Source organism: Echinops telfairi, unplaced genomic scaffold (assembly GCF_000313985.2).
Source record: "Echinops telfairi isolate 266 unplaced genomic scaffold, ASM31398v2 ScPeMD7_7468;HRSCAF=8506_1, whole genome shotgun sequence".
NCBI lineage: Eukaryota > Metazoa > Chordata > Mammalia > Afrosoricida > Tenrecidae > Echinops > Echinops telfairi.
In genome coordinates this window covers 2,387,586-2,404,951 of record NW_022111370.1, presented here as the reverse complement: position 1 = coordinate 2,404,951, position 17,366 = coordinate 2,387,586, and the positions used below count along the sequence as shown (strand labels likewise).

At 43.6% G+C, this 17,366-nt stretch overlaps 1 protein-coding gene across 1 annotated transcript in view; it reads left to right on the top strand.

The window, feature by feature from the left end:
* Nucleotides 1-17,366, top strand: part of SLIT2 (slit guidance ligand 2) — a 407,728-nt gene that overhangs the window by 14,297 nt on the left and 376,065 nt on the right. Inside the window, exon 4 of the mRNA XM_045284385.1 lies at nucleotides 3,458-3,529. Within this exon, the coding sequence (XP_045140320.1) occupies nucleotides 3,458-3,529 (72 nt within the window). The remainder of the gene's footprint in view (nucleotides 1-3,457; nucleotides 3,530-17,366) is intronic.

Sequence of the window (17,366 nt, the reverse complement as noted above, 5' to 3'; positions counted from 1 at the left end):
GTAGGAGTAGGCCAGAAAAGAGTTGCTGTGAATAGAGCCCATTGAGCAGATTCAGACTCACAATGACCCTGTGTGTCCGTAGAACTGCCTGCCCCATGGGTTCTGGAGGCTGCGATCATTATGGGATCACTCTTCCTCCTTCTGCAAAGCCGCTGGGTAGGTTTGAGCTGCAACTTTTTGACTGGCAGCTGAGTGTTTGACTGTGGTCCCCACAGTCTAGTATGAGATGCGTATGCTGGGGCTGTGCTGAGTTAGACCCAGAAGCACAGAAGACTGCCCCATCAGTCCTTCCATATTTCCTAAGTACCTCACAAGTGTCTGGGAAGAAGGAAAGGAATATCAAGATATGTCCTTGTATTCGAAGACTCACAGCCTGCTGAGAAAGAGATCAATACACAAATAAATGTAGTGTGAAGGGTTCTCACTATGTACAAAGAGGGTCATGGTGGGTCGGAGTGAGGAACAGGTTTTAAGAGTGAGACTATCCGAGTGAGAGACTAACTCTCTGTAGGAGTGTCAGAGGACGTCCTGTTTCACAGAGGATGTAAGAAGTACCATGCAGATAAGGAGAGAAAACTGGCCCTCACATTGAGATACTTTCAAGGCTCAGGAGCAAGGAAACACTCCTGGTGGCTGGAGAATTGTGGACCGTGGACACTTAGTTGACGCAGACATTGGGGTCTGATTGTGAAAGGCCATCTTTGCCAGTCTCTGAGTCTGTATTGGCTCTTGGACAAGTGCATTCTTTCCTAAAGTAGTGACTTCCCTAGAAACAGTCCCATTGGCCCAAGGGTGAATATTTTCATCTGTGGGTTTTTTTGAATCAAAAATATAACAAGGTCATAATTAAGCTGTTCTTGAAATGGCATCATCACAGATCCCGGAAGCATTTCTTTTCGGAGCCATTGCCGGGGAGAGAACAAAACCAAGCAGAAGCACGAGCCTTGGACTTCACTTCCACGTAACCTCCTTGTGTGCTTTGCTCACCAACATCAGTTTAGTGTGAGCGAGCAGCGAGTCCACCCTTTCACCATGATTTTAACATGTCTCTACTTGTAGCAGCATATTGTATTCCATTTGTATACACTTTATTACATGCTGAGGACATTTCTCTACATGACCAGCCTCTTAATGATATGGATTTATCTAACGAGAGTCATGGCTACCCTTATCACATCCCAGCATTGTAGAATTGAAAGATTCCCTGAAATTTAGTAATCCATATCCTCACCCTTTTATGAGACTCATTGCAGGAAAAAATAAAGCAGAAATAAAGAAAAGAAACACCCCCAAGCAAAATAGATAACCTTTGCTTGAATATATGTCATAGCAACCCTGTACAATAGAACAGACTGAACTGCCTTTGTGGGTTTCCAAGACGGCAAATCTTATGGGAGTGAAAACCTCATCTTTCTCTCTCAGAAGGGCTGGTGGCTTTGAACTGCTGACCTCATGGGTAGCAGCCCAATGCATAGCCCACTGTGCCAACAGGGTATTGCAGACTCCCTTTGAGTCAAAACAATGGGCTTGATGCCGGAGAGTTTTTGTTTTGTTTTGAATATACGTGGAATACATTGCTGAGCATGTCATGTCTGCCCTCTGGAGATGGAAAAAAATGTGCTTTGGTCTCCACTTGTTGACCCCTGGCACATGTCAGGACTGAGAGTCCTTGGTTTTCCAGAGGAATTGATCTTTACATTTCAGAAGTGTCTCTGGTTTCTTCAGGATGACAGGGGTCTTGAGATCACGCCTTCTCTGCTCTGGAGCTGTTCTAAGTCCAGGCCTCTGCCTAGAGTTCATTTTTCTCTGTAGCAACCCTGTAGGGTAGTATAGAACTGCCGCGGAGGGTCTCTACGGCTGGGCATCTTTCGGGAACACATCTTTCTGGAACACAGAGTGGTGGGTGGGGTCAAACTGCCAACTTTTCTGTGTGCAGTAGAGCCCTTTAACCACTGCCCCGCCAGGGCTCCTTTCTAGGGCCAGAGCCATCTGCTAATCATTGACGTGTACACTTTCATCAGTTTGTTGTCATTGATTCTAAACTTTGGGATACCTCTTTGGGCGAGGCTGCAGTGGTCTCCTGACAGGTTGTCAGGAGAGAGCAATCCTTGGAGAAGGGCAGTATGCTTGGAAAAGTGGCGGGGCAGTGCAAAAGAACAAAGCCCTTGACAGATGGATGGACACAGTGGCTAGCTACTACAGTGGGCTCAGACATAAGAACCATTGTGAGGGTGGCGCAGCACCAGGCAGTGTTTCCTTCTGTTGTGCATAAGGTCGCTATGGGTCGGAACGATGGCACCTAACAACAACAATAGTGGTTTAATCCAGCCCCATAGGGGAGATGTGACAAAGTGTGTGTTGTTGTCAACGGAGACGTGTTACTGGCTTCTACTGGCCAAGGATGCCATTAAATATCCTGTAATGCACATGACAGCCCCAGCATAAAAGGTCTATCCAACCCAATGTGACAGTGTGCTGAGGTACAAACACCCTGACGTACAAGGGCATCTATATGGGATTTAACACGAGGGATATTCACATGCATGGAAAACATTTCTAAGACCATGTGAAGTTGGGTAGACAAATCTTCTTAATGTGATTGAAAGATTAAGTTGTATGGTACTTGATGTATAACCCCCATAAAACTATTTAGAAAACCGCATATGAGACTGGGATATGAGTACATCAAGGTCAGAATATGCCGACCACAAGTGTGCTTGCCGGTTCCACAAGCTCTTGGCTACTCAGTAAACCAGAAATGCCAACCTCACTGCCATTGAATCGATTCCGATTCATGTAACCTGTTAGATTTGCAATATAAACATTCCCATATTAGTTAAATATTAAACAAACATTCGTTAAGCTTCTCATTATTTATTCTACGCAGAGCGATGGCTGATGTTGTTGGGATCTGTGGGATAGGGTAGGAACTATGTTAGTTTTCTACCAATTTTACCTCTGGGGAGAAACCACGAGACGCTTGCTCACACTTTGGTCTGAGTTTTTCCGATTAGATGGGTAGATCCTGCACTAGAACTTTCTATCTCCCATCATGCCCTGGTGGCATAGGTAGGCCATTGACGTGCCACTTCTGGATTAGTTTAGGACACTAGTTCCTCTGGTATTTCTGCTGGCTGGCAAGCTCTGCAGACTGAGACCTGTGGATCTGAGTCATAGGAACCCTTTGTCCCTGTGCATATTCTGGTTGACTGATGCTGCATAGGTTTGGAGTATACAGTTCAGGCTTCTACCATCTTCATCAGAGTATAAGAACAATGGAAAATTGCTCTCAAGTGCCATGCAGCGAGTTGGAATCACCTTTTGATTCGCAATGCTTGAATTCTCCTGAATGTCATCTCTTTCCTCCCTCAACTACAGGATGAGGCATGACACTGCACTGTCCCATTGTTGGGTTTGAGCTTTGTAACCTAAGCCTTGTTTTTGTTTTTCTCCAAAGGCGTTTAAATAGAAATCACCTTCAGCTGTTTCCTGAGTTGCTGTTTCTTGGGACGTCTAAGCTCTACAGACTGTAAGTAAACACAGATCATTATGGTTGCTTTGGGGACTAACCTTATGTTTTATTAAATGCGTCCTGGATCTGTTTCCGTGGTCTTTCCTGGAATCTATTCATCAATAGATTCATGGATACGAAATTAGCTTTTGGCTTTTCGTTTGTCCTAAGGAAATATAGGATGGCTTTGCTCGTGCTTCTGATGGCTTATTTTTACTTCTCGGTTAGTGTTTGTTGGTTTATCCATATGTCATTGTCATGATGCCTTTCTTGATGGTTCATGTGATGGTGAGGAGGTTTACTTTATTTTGAGTGAACGCTGAGGGGAAGGGTGGCTACCATGTTTCCTCTTTTAAGATGAAGCTTGCTGGATTTGCTAGTAAATCTTGCAATTCTTCGTGCCAGCTTTTTGGGATAATGTTTGTGCACTTGAGTTGCCATGTGCATTTGTCTGGAAATATAATTGTAAGGCATTTAAAGCAGGCTGGAAATGGCCCTTTTACTGATTTTTTTTTTTTCCTGTTGTGCCGGAATTCCAAACTCTGTCTGCATCATGAATAATTGGAGGGCCAGTTTTTTGTATCAAACACGTCAGAGACCATTAGAAGGAGTGGTTATTTTTTGAAAGGAGCGTAATGTGAACATTAAGCAGAATCAGCCTTTCCTCCCTGGACTGCTTGTTCAGTGACCTCGCTTGTAATAGGGGACACATATCGTGCAGGCTTTTAAAAAGAGAGTTTCAGGCCTATGAGTGGTTTTGTACAGGTGGGAGATAAGCAAAAAAGCGCTGGGAAAGAATTAGTAACAGTGGTTACTGATGTTTATGGATGGCTGGGGAAACAAAACAACAGCATTGGGATGTAGAGAGACCCTGTTTAGAATGGCCCCCACCTGGATAGTGGAGGAGCCCCGAACCTTTGTAGCCAAGATCTTTAGCTGGGACCCGGCCCGGCACCTGAACTCCACACAGAGAAAACCTTCCCAGTAGGCAAAGAGGATGTCGCCGCCAGCTGCCTCCCAGCTCTGCTCTCAGGAGTCTGACTTTCCTGACTAGGTTCCTCTAAGGCAGTGCTTCTCAACCTGCCTGATGCCGACACCTTTTCATACAGTTCCTCATGTTGTGGTGAGCCCCCAACCATAACATTATTTTTGTTGTTACATCATCACTGTCAATTTGCTACTGTTATGAATCGGATGACCCCTGTCAAAAGGGCATTTGACCCCCATGGGGTCGCGGCCCACAGGTTGAGAACCCTGCTGTAAAGCTGGTCAAAGTCACCTAGCAGGATCTTTCCTCTTGTCCCCTGCTGCTGAATGGGCCCAACGTAAGTACCTTTGAAAGAAAAAGAAAAGAAAGCCTGCGGCTGCTTGTTTCAAACACAAAGTCTCAAGAGCCCATTTTGCCAAGGAAATCGGACGTGAGGATTATGTGTGTGTACTGTATAAAAAGAAAGGTTACTGTATAGTAAGTGACTTACTTAAATATTTGGGCTGCATTTCTGGGAAGGGTCCACATGGATGGTTTCTCGCGCCTCCCCCCTTTTTTTAAAATTGTGTCCTGGGTGAACGTTTGCCAAGCGTATTCATGTCTCATTGAACAATGTCTATATGGTCTGTCGTAGGCGTTTGCTGCGGTGCCTCCGTGTAACAGCTTTCTCCCTCTATTTCCTTATTCCCTTTGTTTCTGCCCCTTTGTTTGGGGCATATGTTGCCCTTTTAGTCTGGTCTGGGTGAGGGTTCAGGACCACATACCTCCCTGGTATTCTTTAATCCCATCTGTTGATTGTCTGAAGGGTGACTGTTGGGGTGGGGTTCAGGTCCAGACTGGAGAGGTATCTAAGGCCATAGTCTCTGGCCAGATCTGTCAATCTGTTGTTTTTTGGTTTTTTTTTTAACTGTTCTACATTTTCTTTTCACCCTTTCTTTCCAAGACCTTCTACATCCCTCCCTATCAGAGTAACCAGTCACGGTGTGGGGCACCATCTAGTTCTTCTGGTTTCAAGCTAAGGTAGAGATTGTGGTGCTCATGGTGGACTAGTACTTGGGACTAATTGTTGCCTGGATTAAAACTTTTTTTTTTTTCACTCTCCTTTGCTCTGGATGGGAAGAGAGCAATATTTTACTCCCAGGTATACATTTCAAAAATTATCTTCAAGGGTTGGGGATTGTGGTCTCTGTTACACTGTTTCCTTACTACCCATCTGCATATATTAAAACAAGGCATGGCAGTTAGGGCATCTTCCATGTAGATGTAAAACTAGGATTTAAATGGAAGGAGTGTGCTCTGAAGGTGAAATGATTAAACCCACCACCCGAACTTCCCTTGTGTTCCCCAGGCTGTCACTCTTCAACGAGACAGAATTGACTCCATGGCAGTATGTTTATTTTTTTGTGAGTTTCCCAACTGAGTGATGCTGCCCCCTGAGGAGGGGCTGGAAGGTTCCAGTGTCCGGGCTGCAAAAACCCCTGCTACACGTGCTCCTGGGTTATAGGCAATGATATCAGAGTGTTATTGCCAGGAGCTGTGTGCTGTTCGTTTCCATTGCTGTTTTCCTTGAAAGGAAGCTGCAGGCCAATGAAGTAAGTAAGTTTGGAAGCCTCTGTTCTATTGGACACAGGGATTCTCTGTTTGCTTCTGTTAGGATTTTTATTAACAAGAGATTAGAGAACTTTAATGTAAAACTGAAGCAGACATTGACTATAAGACAATATTAAAGAAAACTTAATTAAAGATCTGTCAGCACCAACAGGGAAAACCAACAGCTAGAACATGTGTCTAGCTTTATTTTGTGCCTGCACGGTGCAACGGATTTCCTCTGGGACGTAGGTTGTGTTTGTTAGATGGGACCGTGTATAAGAGGGGCCACTTGAATCCACTGATAGTCCAAAGGTTGTCTCTTGGGGGCTTACTCTCTGATATTAGGTTTTGACATTGACCGAGGCAGAGGCCGAAGCTCATCAGAAAGGAGGGGTGTGAATTTCACCTTCATCCTCAAACTTCAGGTCACCTTTGGAGCTGAGGAACTGTTGTCTGGCTTGAATTCAATTTAGTGGACTGGAAATAGGACATCTCTCTGGAGAGTATATGTTTCTAAGCTACCATGGCCACTATACATAGTGGCGATTGCTAATTAAATTCATAAAGAGTCTTTAATAAACAAATGAGCAAAATCCCGTGAAGCTGAGGGTCTGGCTAGTGGAATGAGCGTAGGGCTGGAAGTTCGAAATTCTCAAATTCAGATACAGGTGCCTCAGTCGTCTACGGGATGGCTGCGTGTTTTGAGTGAGTAGCTCATCAAGGAAAAAATCTTGTAGCCGATAAAACATGTGTACAACCCTACCTACAGTAAAAGCACATGAAAAAAATTATATCCTCTACTATGTGTATGAAAATAAACCTTTCGTATGACATGCCTGACCAAAAGAATGAATCTAGGACATTTTGAGAAATAGAGGAGGAAAATGTTGAGCTAGGGAAAACATTGGACTGGTTTGGCACAGACTTCTGAAGACATGTGTACTGATGCCGACCATTTAATGCAGTAGAGCCAGGCTAATCTAGAATTCATGCAAGACATCCCCCGTCCCCCATAAAAACCAACCAACCCAAACCTAAAAACTTGTTTTCTGTTATAAATGTTGCACCCTGCCAATGAGTTCCCAAGGGGCTTCTTTTTTTCATGCATGCTATCTCCTACTCCCTCGCAATACTCTCTGTTCCTGTTCTATCGCCAGTGGAAAAGTTTGCCAGTTTCCTATCCTCGTTCATGCACTGAGGTTTGAATGCATTCTTGTTTGCTGCGACGAAAGCTTGCCTGATACCCTGGACTTCTTCACGGAGGTTTTCTTCGCATTTTTATCAAGAATAATCACCATTTGACTCTTGGCTGAAAATGAGATGCCAGGTGAAGGCGCCTACATGCTTTTGTTTTTTTTTGCAGACTCTCAATGCTGTATAAAAGGAAAGGAGGCCGTGCTGTATACGGATTATGATTTGACACGGTTGGTTGCCGCTAGCGGCCAAATCTGCTTTTCCTTTGCTGTCTGATCCAATTTCTCTTTGGACGGGTTGAGAGAGCACTCCGTGTTCAGGTCAAGATGTTTGCTCAGAGAAAGAGTCGTGCAGTTGCAGCTGCGCTTGCTGGAGTTGGAGCCGGGTTTAAATAGCATTACCGTTGATCCAGCCCATTAACAGGACTCTGTAAAACAATAGCAACTCTGCATAAACTCCAGGACAGTGTCATAAAATTACACGCACTTGCTGACACACGGCAAGTGTAAGTAAAGGTATGGGATCGGACGGAGTTTAAAACAGAAGTCAGAGCATTTCCTCAACTTTACTGCTCAACCCTCGCTTTCCTCCTCCTCCAAAGCTCAGGTTGGACTTCCATCCTGCACCGAAGAGGACATTTTATTAAGTGCCTTAAGAAGAGGCTTTTCAGAGCATTCTGGGATGGGGCTTTGCCTAAAGAGAGACTGCTGTGGGTTTTGAAAATGGTGACGATGGATGTTTATGGATAGTGACTGATTGTAATGGGTGGTGGAGACCCATCTTCCTGAGACCATCTATCTTGAAAGCTGGCTTACCGCTTAAGCGATTCGCACCTTTCTACTGGAGTGTGGCACGCTGGCTGGAGAGGAATTTTGCTGGCGGGAGTGTGGTTAGGCATTTGGGTATAAATATTTGCTTTGTGGTTTTCAGTTTATTCAGCTATATATATATTTAGTATTATCATATTTACCCACACTTGTAACACGAGCTGAAATATGCAAATGACTGCAGAAAAGTTTGCTTCTCTCCCTTCTACCCACAAGAAAACAAAACAGAACAAAAACAGGGTCAAATCAAAGCTCTGCGTGCCCTATTGACTGATTTCTCAATAGGTTTTTGTGTAAAAGCTTTTCATTTTCTTTTCAAATGTTTATGAGAAGACTTCAGAAAACGGGAAGAAAATATGGAATTAAAAGATACAGGCATTTTGTTTTGTTTTTTTATGGACATTTTCAGCTACCTCTTATTTTTCCCCTAAAAGAGCTTTCGAGTCAGTAAATTATCTGACATGTTCAGTAGTGCCTTTAAACCAAGATGTTCTTATTTTTGTGTGGCCTGGTGTGTCTGTGGATCCCAGACATAGGTTTTGACCTTCTAATTTTATTTCTCAGATTAAACTTGTTTTCTTGTTGTTGTTTTTTTCTTCATTTTTAGTTAGAATCAACTGGAGTTTTGCGAGGAAAACTTATACTCTTCTGTTTTATTAAGGCTAAAACTTACTCTCTGCAGCCTCACGAGTAGAGAGAAAAGTGATTTCTATTTCTCGCTCATAGAAAATGGATTGGTTTTTGTTTCTTTTTCTTTGGATTATAAGAGCAACACATGTTCTTTGCAAGAAAAATTTAGAGGATTCAGAAAAATAGAGTCTGAAATATTCATTAGGTCGCCACTCCGTTTTGCCCACTATTAACTGGGTCAACTAGTATTGTCTTTGTTTTCTTTTGCTCGGATTTTGTATCTAAATGGTGTTTGGGATGTATTAAAAAAACTTTTTTTTTTTTTTTTAATGCACACCCCCTGGGTCTGGAATAAGGCCTGACCTTTAGAAAGCGCTCAGTAAGTGTTTGATGTATTGAATTAAATCTATGTTGGGTTCAAGGGTTTGTTACTTGAATGAGCAAATAGTAACTCTGGGAAGGCATTATGAATAATGGAGAATCAAATTAAATGTAACGGATAACCCGGCTAATTAAATGTTTGTTCCCAGTGGGTTTTAGGAACACAAGAAGGGTTCAGGAGAGATCACCCCCTCAACATGATTTATTTTTGCACCTAAGCAAATTGCAATTTCATTTAATATTACGGTGTACAACTTGAACGCTCACCCCTCTAAATAGTCCTCCGTGTCAGCGTGGCCTCAAAGGAGTCTTGGAGGCAAGAATAAAAGCAAGGGGATGGTCATGGGGGCGGGCAAAAATTCCTTTTGCATTATTTACTGCCAGCTCTCCTGCAAGTACAGCCTCTGCGTCCTTTGGCTCTTGCTTGGCAGGCTTGGTCCCTGCCACACTGAATCGGGCCTCTGAGGTGCAGGAATGGCAGGTTACAGTTTCCAGGGTGACCATTTTTGTCTGGCAGATTGACACCACTCCTCAACCAGAGAGCTGCCAGGCCAGCTGCAGTGCCACCAGCCTGCAGAGCTCCTCTGTGTGTGAAGGATGCTGCACACAGAGAGCTGGCCTGTCAGTCTGCGGCAGAATTTGGTGCAAGGAGGAACTAGCTCCGGTGGTGAAGAGTGCCACTCTGCAGAGGGGGATGATTAAGCTGTTTTCACAGGTTGATTCTTGCCTTCTGAAAACAAAGAGCCAAAACCAGAGGGCGCAAACAGGCATCCGTTAACTTTCCTTGTTGAAAAAGTACAAGTTCTGTCGTTCGTATTCATGCCAGGTTTTCGTTTTCCTATGGTTGGTTGGGCACTGGGGACTTGGCTACTTGGAACATAAGTCAGAAAGTCAGGCAGACTCGTTCACCAAAAAAGGACAACTTTGTTATTTGATCTCCCTTTTGCCCCATTTTAAAGTTGTTTCTGTTTGTAACGTTTTCTGCTTTCTTTTCGATTGAGGTTTTTCTGATTTATTTTCTCATTGTAGTTGGATTTTTTTTCTGTCTGTTGCTTGATTTCGTTTCATACGTCGTCCTGTATATGAAATCTCAGGTAGGTAAATCCATAGAGACTGTAACTGGATTCATGATTGTCTAGGGCTTGGCAGGGGAGGTTGCGGGGTAAAGGGGGAGCTAATAACACTGAGTGTGAGAAAATAGTAAATCTTCTGAAATTAGTAGTGGTGAGGATTGCACAACTCTTCTTAATATGATTGAATTGTTGCACGATATGTGAATTATATGCCAATAAAACTAATTTCTCAAAGATTACCTTTACCAAAGCAAAGGTGGCTTTTTAAGGGATAGACAAAAAGTTGATTATCCAATATGGAGAATACACTTCAGACTAATCATGACTGCTTCCCCTGAACCCTGGTGGTATCGTGGTTACGAATTGGACTACAAGATCAACAGTTGAGAACCGTCAGCTGCGCTGGGGGAGAAGGACAGGGATTTCTACTCCTGTAAAGAGTTCCAATCTCAGAAACTCACAGGGGCAGTTCTGCCCTTCCCTTAAGGCTTGCTGTGAGTGGGCACCAACTGTACGGAAGTGAGTTTTGAGTTTGAGAACTTCCCATGAGACAGTATAGCAAGGCATTGGGCTGGGGAGGGGGTGGTCCATTTGTGTGTTAAATCAACATGCCCCGCTATGCTTTGAGAGGTTTTAAATCCAACAAAGATTAAGATGATATTTGAGATTTTGCCAGGCCCGCTGTTGACAGTTTCGAACTTCAAAGAGATGGGGAAGACTTGTTGCTGGAAAAACCCCAAAGCTGACCAGCTCTCTGAGGGTGACAGCCACAGCCAAGTTCCTTGCAAAGGAAAAGAAAGTACAAAAAGCTCAACCCCATTCCACCGAGATGAGTGAAATCGTCACTTTCCCAGACGTACATGGCGCGCTGTCTACCACATTCTCCTTGGAGAAGCTCGTGAGAGAGGCTGGGAGTGGAAGACAGTTTGAGAGGTGGACCTAGGTGTTTGTGGGAGTGGACTCTTGCTCATGCCTGACCTGTAAAAATAAAAAAATCCAGAGACTTGATTGAGAATGGTTATGCTTTATGATATGTAATTGAAAGAATATGATTTCAATGTGGAAAAGATAGTGTTGTATATAAGGGGGGTGGGGGAATGGATTTTAAAAAGCAATCTGTGGGAAAATTGTATCATCTCTTAATTCCATTTTTTCCTGTGAGACCACTTGCCCTTCATACACCCAGGTGTCACAGTGACTTAAGCATTTGGCTTCTAACCAGAAGGCCAGAAGTTCGAAACCACCAGCCTCTTGGAGGGAGAAAGATGAGGCTGTGATGGTTGTATGACTCTTCCTAATATGAGCTGTATGATATGTGGATTCTAAGTCAATGAAACTGTTTTGTTTGTTTAAGAGTTATAGTCTCAGCAATCCACAGAGGCAGTTCTTCTCGACCCTACAGGGTCATTATGAGTCAGAATTGACTGGATGAAAGTGGCCTTGTCTCTCATGCACGCCATTGTAATTTGTCCGTCAATCCTCAAGATCAGAATTGTGGAAATGAAGTTTGCGTACACATTACTAGTAGAATTTATATATGCATTATTTCTATCTGCACATATGTTTACATACATGTTATTTCTAGGAATTTTCATTCCTGGGATTTTAGGCATACTGAAGTAATTTTCAATGTGTTAGCGTTATGCTCAACGATGCGGTGAAAAATCACTTCACCTGTATCACGTGAGAAGTGGCATGCTACGCTCAGCATTTTAAGGTGACTGACTTTGTTACCTTTAGAAGTCAGTTGCTGTCTCTGAGTCAAATCTCCCTCTATGTTTCAATGCAGGACGGGGCAGTGGGGGAGGTATTCGTAACACTGATTTTCTGGCGGATATTGGGAGCCATAAGCCAGATTCTAAGAGAACATTGCTAAAAGAGAGAGTGAAGGCAGTTAGACAACCTGACGATGGTAAACAGCATCACCAGACTGTTCAGAATTTGTTCAACTTGCCATGGCAGGCAGAAAACAAAAGTAGCTTGTTTTAAAAGAGAACAGCGCCACCCTTCCGGAGGGATAGCCGTGAGGTTGATAGCACACCCTCCTCTCTGTACAGTGTGGTGAGGAGAACTGTGACTCAGATGTCCTTGCTGTTCAGCAGATTATCTGACACTATTGCACCCTGCGCTTCCATTGATCCTCAGTGTCATAGCCATAAATAGGTGTTGACTATTTGCAAGGGACTTATAAAATGCAGCCGCACCATCCTCCCTCCTCCTTTCCTCGATCTCTCGCCAATTCTTGGCCACGGCAGATGTCTTATGGTCAAGCTGATGTTCCTAATGAGAGCTCTTCACCCTCTCCCCGTTGCTGACTCACAGAAATTTTAGGTCTCCTTTATACACTAAATGAGGGTTAGATACAAAGTTACTGCACTAGGGAGAGTGCGTTTGCTAGGGAGAGCGAGTTTACGCTGGCTTGCGTGTTTAGATTGCTATTTAATTATATGCTTTCCCGATGGACAAATGAAGAACAATGACATGAATTTAAATGTTCAAAAGCTAGACTGTGCTGTGGGAACTCTGTAACCTGTAGGTAAAGGATAGTTGCAATGAGGAGCCCGGGTGGGGCTGAGCGGTGGGTGAGGCTGCTAACCACTAGGTCCCAAGGTGGTTCAAATCAACCCGAGGCTCCTTGGGTAACCGATGAGGCTGTTTGCTTCTCTAAAAGATTTCCATTCTCAGGAATCCTGTGCAACAGTTTCCCCTGTCTTCAAGGTCACTGTGAGTCAGGATCAACTCCGTGGCTGTGGAGTTTGGAGTTTAGAGGTAAGACCATTCGGAAAGTTATCCAGAGCATTTGCAAAAGTGGTAAAGAACACTTTTATCCCTCAATTACAATTTTCCATGTCAAAACAACATGAGCTAATTAACCCACTGCTCTTAGGTATGAATAAGATTTTATCCGTTTTATTATTCCTTACTCTCTAAATGAACTGCAAACGTAATTCTAGCTGTGTTTTTACACGACAAATTATGGAAATCTTTGAACACATTAGTTGAGTCAATTAATATTGGGTAATGAATTCGGTTTGAGTCTGGGACTATTTCCAGTTTCTTTTCTGTTTTATTTTTTTGCAGGCGTGTATATGTGCGTGGGTGGGTGGGTGGTCAGTTACCTCCGATGCTTGTCACAAGCACTCCAGCTGTAGATGAATGTGGTGTGTGCCACCTTCATGACCTACTGTGCGGAAGCATGCTCGTTGCCCCAGTGACTGACACACACCACGGCCTCCAGTGTGAGAAGGTAGTCTTGCATGATATGACAAATTGTTGGTAGAAGAAGCATGTGGGCGGCAGTAGGAAAGGAAAGTCGTGAACAACAAGATGGCAAGTTGGTGGCAGCGCTCTTGGACACGGATACAGTGTGCGGGTGGGAGACGGTATTAGGAGGATATCTGTGCCCCCTGAAACAGCCCTCCATGGGTGGGCACAGTTAGGTCCGGCGACTTGATTTACTTGTTTAAAAGGTAAAAAAGGACACCCTTCAAGAAAGGAGAAATAATAAGCATGGACACAGAATGGAAAAAAATGATAACTTTGCCCCATCAGGATCGGTTTCTTTTCTGAGGGAAAGATTAAAGCCAAAGTGTGTGAATAGCTGAGAGGGGCCCAGGGAGAGGCTGATTGCCTCCCCTCCAACAGTTCCAATTGATTGAAAAACAACAACGGAAAAAAGCCTAATTTAAGTTCTGTTTGTTCTCTGTCTTAAACCATCAGAATTCTCTTTTAGCCGCTGAGGAGGACTCTGGAAGGGGGCAGGAAAAAAAGAATCCAAAGGAGAGAAAGTCATTGCTGGCCAACAATTGTTTCTAATCCGCACAAAATGTGGGAGAAATTAAATTTATTCTTTATACTCCAAGTGTTACCTAGGTCACTGGGCGATGGGAACATTGGGCTGGAAGTCGAGTAGGCCCAAGCTTTGTTTTGTGCCTCCATGCTTAACCTTAGACACGACAAGCTGTCTTAGAGTGCGGTGAGAAACTTGGTTCAGGGCATTAACACCAAGACTTTTATTACCCCGGATTTATAATAGGCTGTGCTGTCAGGAGATGAAAATGCTGTGTTTACATTTCAGTGTTAAATGATCATTTAATTAACACCTAAGGGGGGAAGGGGGAGGGGGAGACAACAAAAACTTGTGAAATTCTTAGCTGCTTTTATTGTTGGTTTCCTGGGAGGTTTTAATCTCCGAGTTTCATTGAGATTTCTTTTTGTCCTAGAGACACAAAAGACATTATGAACTTTTAAAGGAAGACAAACAGTTTAACCTTGACCGGGTTTCCCCCCCATCCCCTCCAAAATACTCCTTTATATTAACTGGAAACCGGTGTGCTTATTTCAAAGGTTTCCAGACTAATAGATTACAATATTTCACAATTGAACTCTGGGCTTTTGTGGCCACAGTGCGTCTCGACTGTGATTCAAACTGCATGCTGGCAGTTTCACTGTAAGCCATTTGAAATCACTAGTGAGTTCATTGTGAATGTTTGTTGTCCACATTGTGCATCTTTTCAGCTACCACTGTGATGGTATTGGAGGAGCCCTGGTGGCACAGTGGGTGATGCAGGAGGCTGGTAACAGCGAGGTCCGCAGTTGGAAACCAGCCGCCGCTCAGATGGAGAAAGACTCAGCTTTCCCTTCCAGTAAAAATGCTCAGTCGTGGAAACCCACAGGGGACGTTCTCCCTGTTCTATAGTGTTGCTGTGAGTTACGATAGGCTCCACGGCAGTGAGTTTGGGTTTGGGGCTACTGTTAGTGCTTCCAGAAACTGGTTCCAATGTGAGGCTCACAAGTAGAGGACCCTGCAGAAAAGAGTTACTTGTTATTGCAGTTGTTGCTACCCTTGTTACTGTTATTTAGTTGGGGGATCTTTCCTATCACATGATTAATGCCTTTTACATAGGGGAATAGGGGCGATGCCATTCATAGGAAAATTCAGATGCACTAAGATTTTGACAAAGAGATTCAAGGCCAAAAACCAAACTCACTGCTACTGAATTGATTCCAAACCATAGTGACCCTGTGGGGTAGGGTTGAATTGCCCCCGTGGGTCTCCAAGTCTGTAATTCGTTACAGGAGTAGAAAGCCTCATCTTTCTCCTGAAGAGTACTCCTGGTTTCCAATTGCTGATGTTCTGAAATGCCTTTATTCTTGATGTTTTATGAAGGGGCAATCTATAGTTAGAACACATGTAAAATACAGTCTTTACAGGCAAGAGCAGCTACATATGCAACAATACTTCAAAGATATTTTTCCAAAAGCGTTATTAGAATCTCTCTCTTCTCTTCTCTTTTCTCTTCTCTCTCTCTCTCTCCCCTCCACCCCCAATTTTACCTGCCTATGTAACTTCATTTTCAAGTACCTTAGAATATTTACTTATTTAAAGTACTTTTAAAAATTCAAACGGAAACAAACAAAAGATCTCTTCTTCTTATTTTTTTTTTTTAAGTTTTAAATTCAAAATCCTTCTCCGTCAAGCCTGCTTTCTATATTATTCATGGTTTCAGAGTGCAGGGCAGATTGAATGTTATTAAAATCTCATAAAAGAGGGCCTCCTTTGAAGCAAGAATTATATTCTCATTTACAAAATACTGCTGAGCATTAGGCTAGCACTCTGTAGAATATGATATGTTCTCCTTATTTCTATCAAGTTACAATTATTCTTCAGACTTTGCTTTTCTTTGTGTGTTTGTGTGTGTCCAGCCTATAAAAACCTCGGTAATTAACTTACTAGTCAAGCAGCGTATTCTGATTTACATGGTTGCCTACGGTGGAGCTGGAGGGCTAGAGAAACATAAATAATTTAGAGAGACATAAAGTTTCAAAATCCTTGAAGAATACGTCTTTCGAGAAATTCCATTTAAAGTAGATACATTTAGTACTTGCTACAAAGTCAATGATATGCTCCTGTATTTGGAAAGTCGATGTTAAAATTTCAACCCTTCGCTATTAGGAATCTCTAGTTAACATGGACAAGGGAAAAAAGGATTCTAGGACTTACTTTAGGAAAAAGCAACCTGCACATTTATGAGTTTTGTTTGTTTGTTGTTGATGTTGCTTTCACAAAGAGAGAGCCCCGGCAGTTGTCCACACTGTGACACTGGTGCAGAGAGTTGCGCTGCTGAAATGACGGAATGTATTGTGATTGCAAGACATGTAACAATTTTCTGCATCTTGGACCAGGGCTTTGCAGTGATTTGATTGGTGGACACGAACTTCCCCCTTGCTTCATCCTATCTCTCTTTTAAGCGCTGCCATAATCTTTTTCAACCTTTGCCTTTAACCTTACCGCTGCTTATCACTGTGTGTGATAGTATGCTGAGCAAGTTGTCTTGTTGCTGCTGGGAAACGCCAAGTTTTGTGCTCCTCCTCCCTCCTAGCTATGGTAGCTGAATTTACCTTCCTCTTCTAAGCCTCACGTCCTCTACCAAGCCTTTCTCGATGATCTCAGTTATCAGCCAAAAAAGGGATCCTTCATTATAATGAAGTGGTGAATAGAACAGATATCTGAATGACTTCTCGTAGCACACCATTCAGTGAGCCTCTCTCGGTGGCTCAGTTTCCCCTTGTTTGAAACAGGATTATACGGCACGTTACCTTGTGGAAGTGGAACCCAAGTTACCCTTTAGTCCATCAATAGATGGAGCTTAGAGGGACACCTGGCCTGTGTTAGTGCTAAGGAGACCTGGTGGTGGTTGGGCTGCAAAGTGCATGACCCGCAGTTCCAAACCCCCAGCAGCTCCAGGAAAAAGACGGGGCTTTCTACTCCAGTCAACAGTTCCAGTCTCAGAAATCCATCGGGTGGCTCAGAGTCAGTCATGGCCGGAAGGCGGTGAGTTTGGTTTGGTGAGGTGAGTGTTAAGGATCACTGCTAAGGATCGCTGGCGGCATGGTGGGTTAAGCACGCTACTGCTAACCCCAAGCTCAGCTGTTCAAACCAGCTGACCAGCTGCTCCCCCAGAGAAACTGAAGACCAATTTGCTTCCGTGAAGAGTTACAGCCTTGGAAACCCTGTGGAGCGATTCCCGTCTGTCCTCGACTTAATGGCAGTGGGTTTGCCATGTCAGTTAGCTTAGTGTGAAGGAGCCCTGTTGGATATGGCCGTTAAACACTTGGATACTGACAAAAAGGTGGGTGGTGGTTCTAACCCACCCAGTAGTACCGTGACA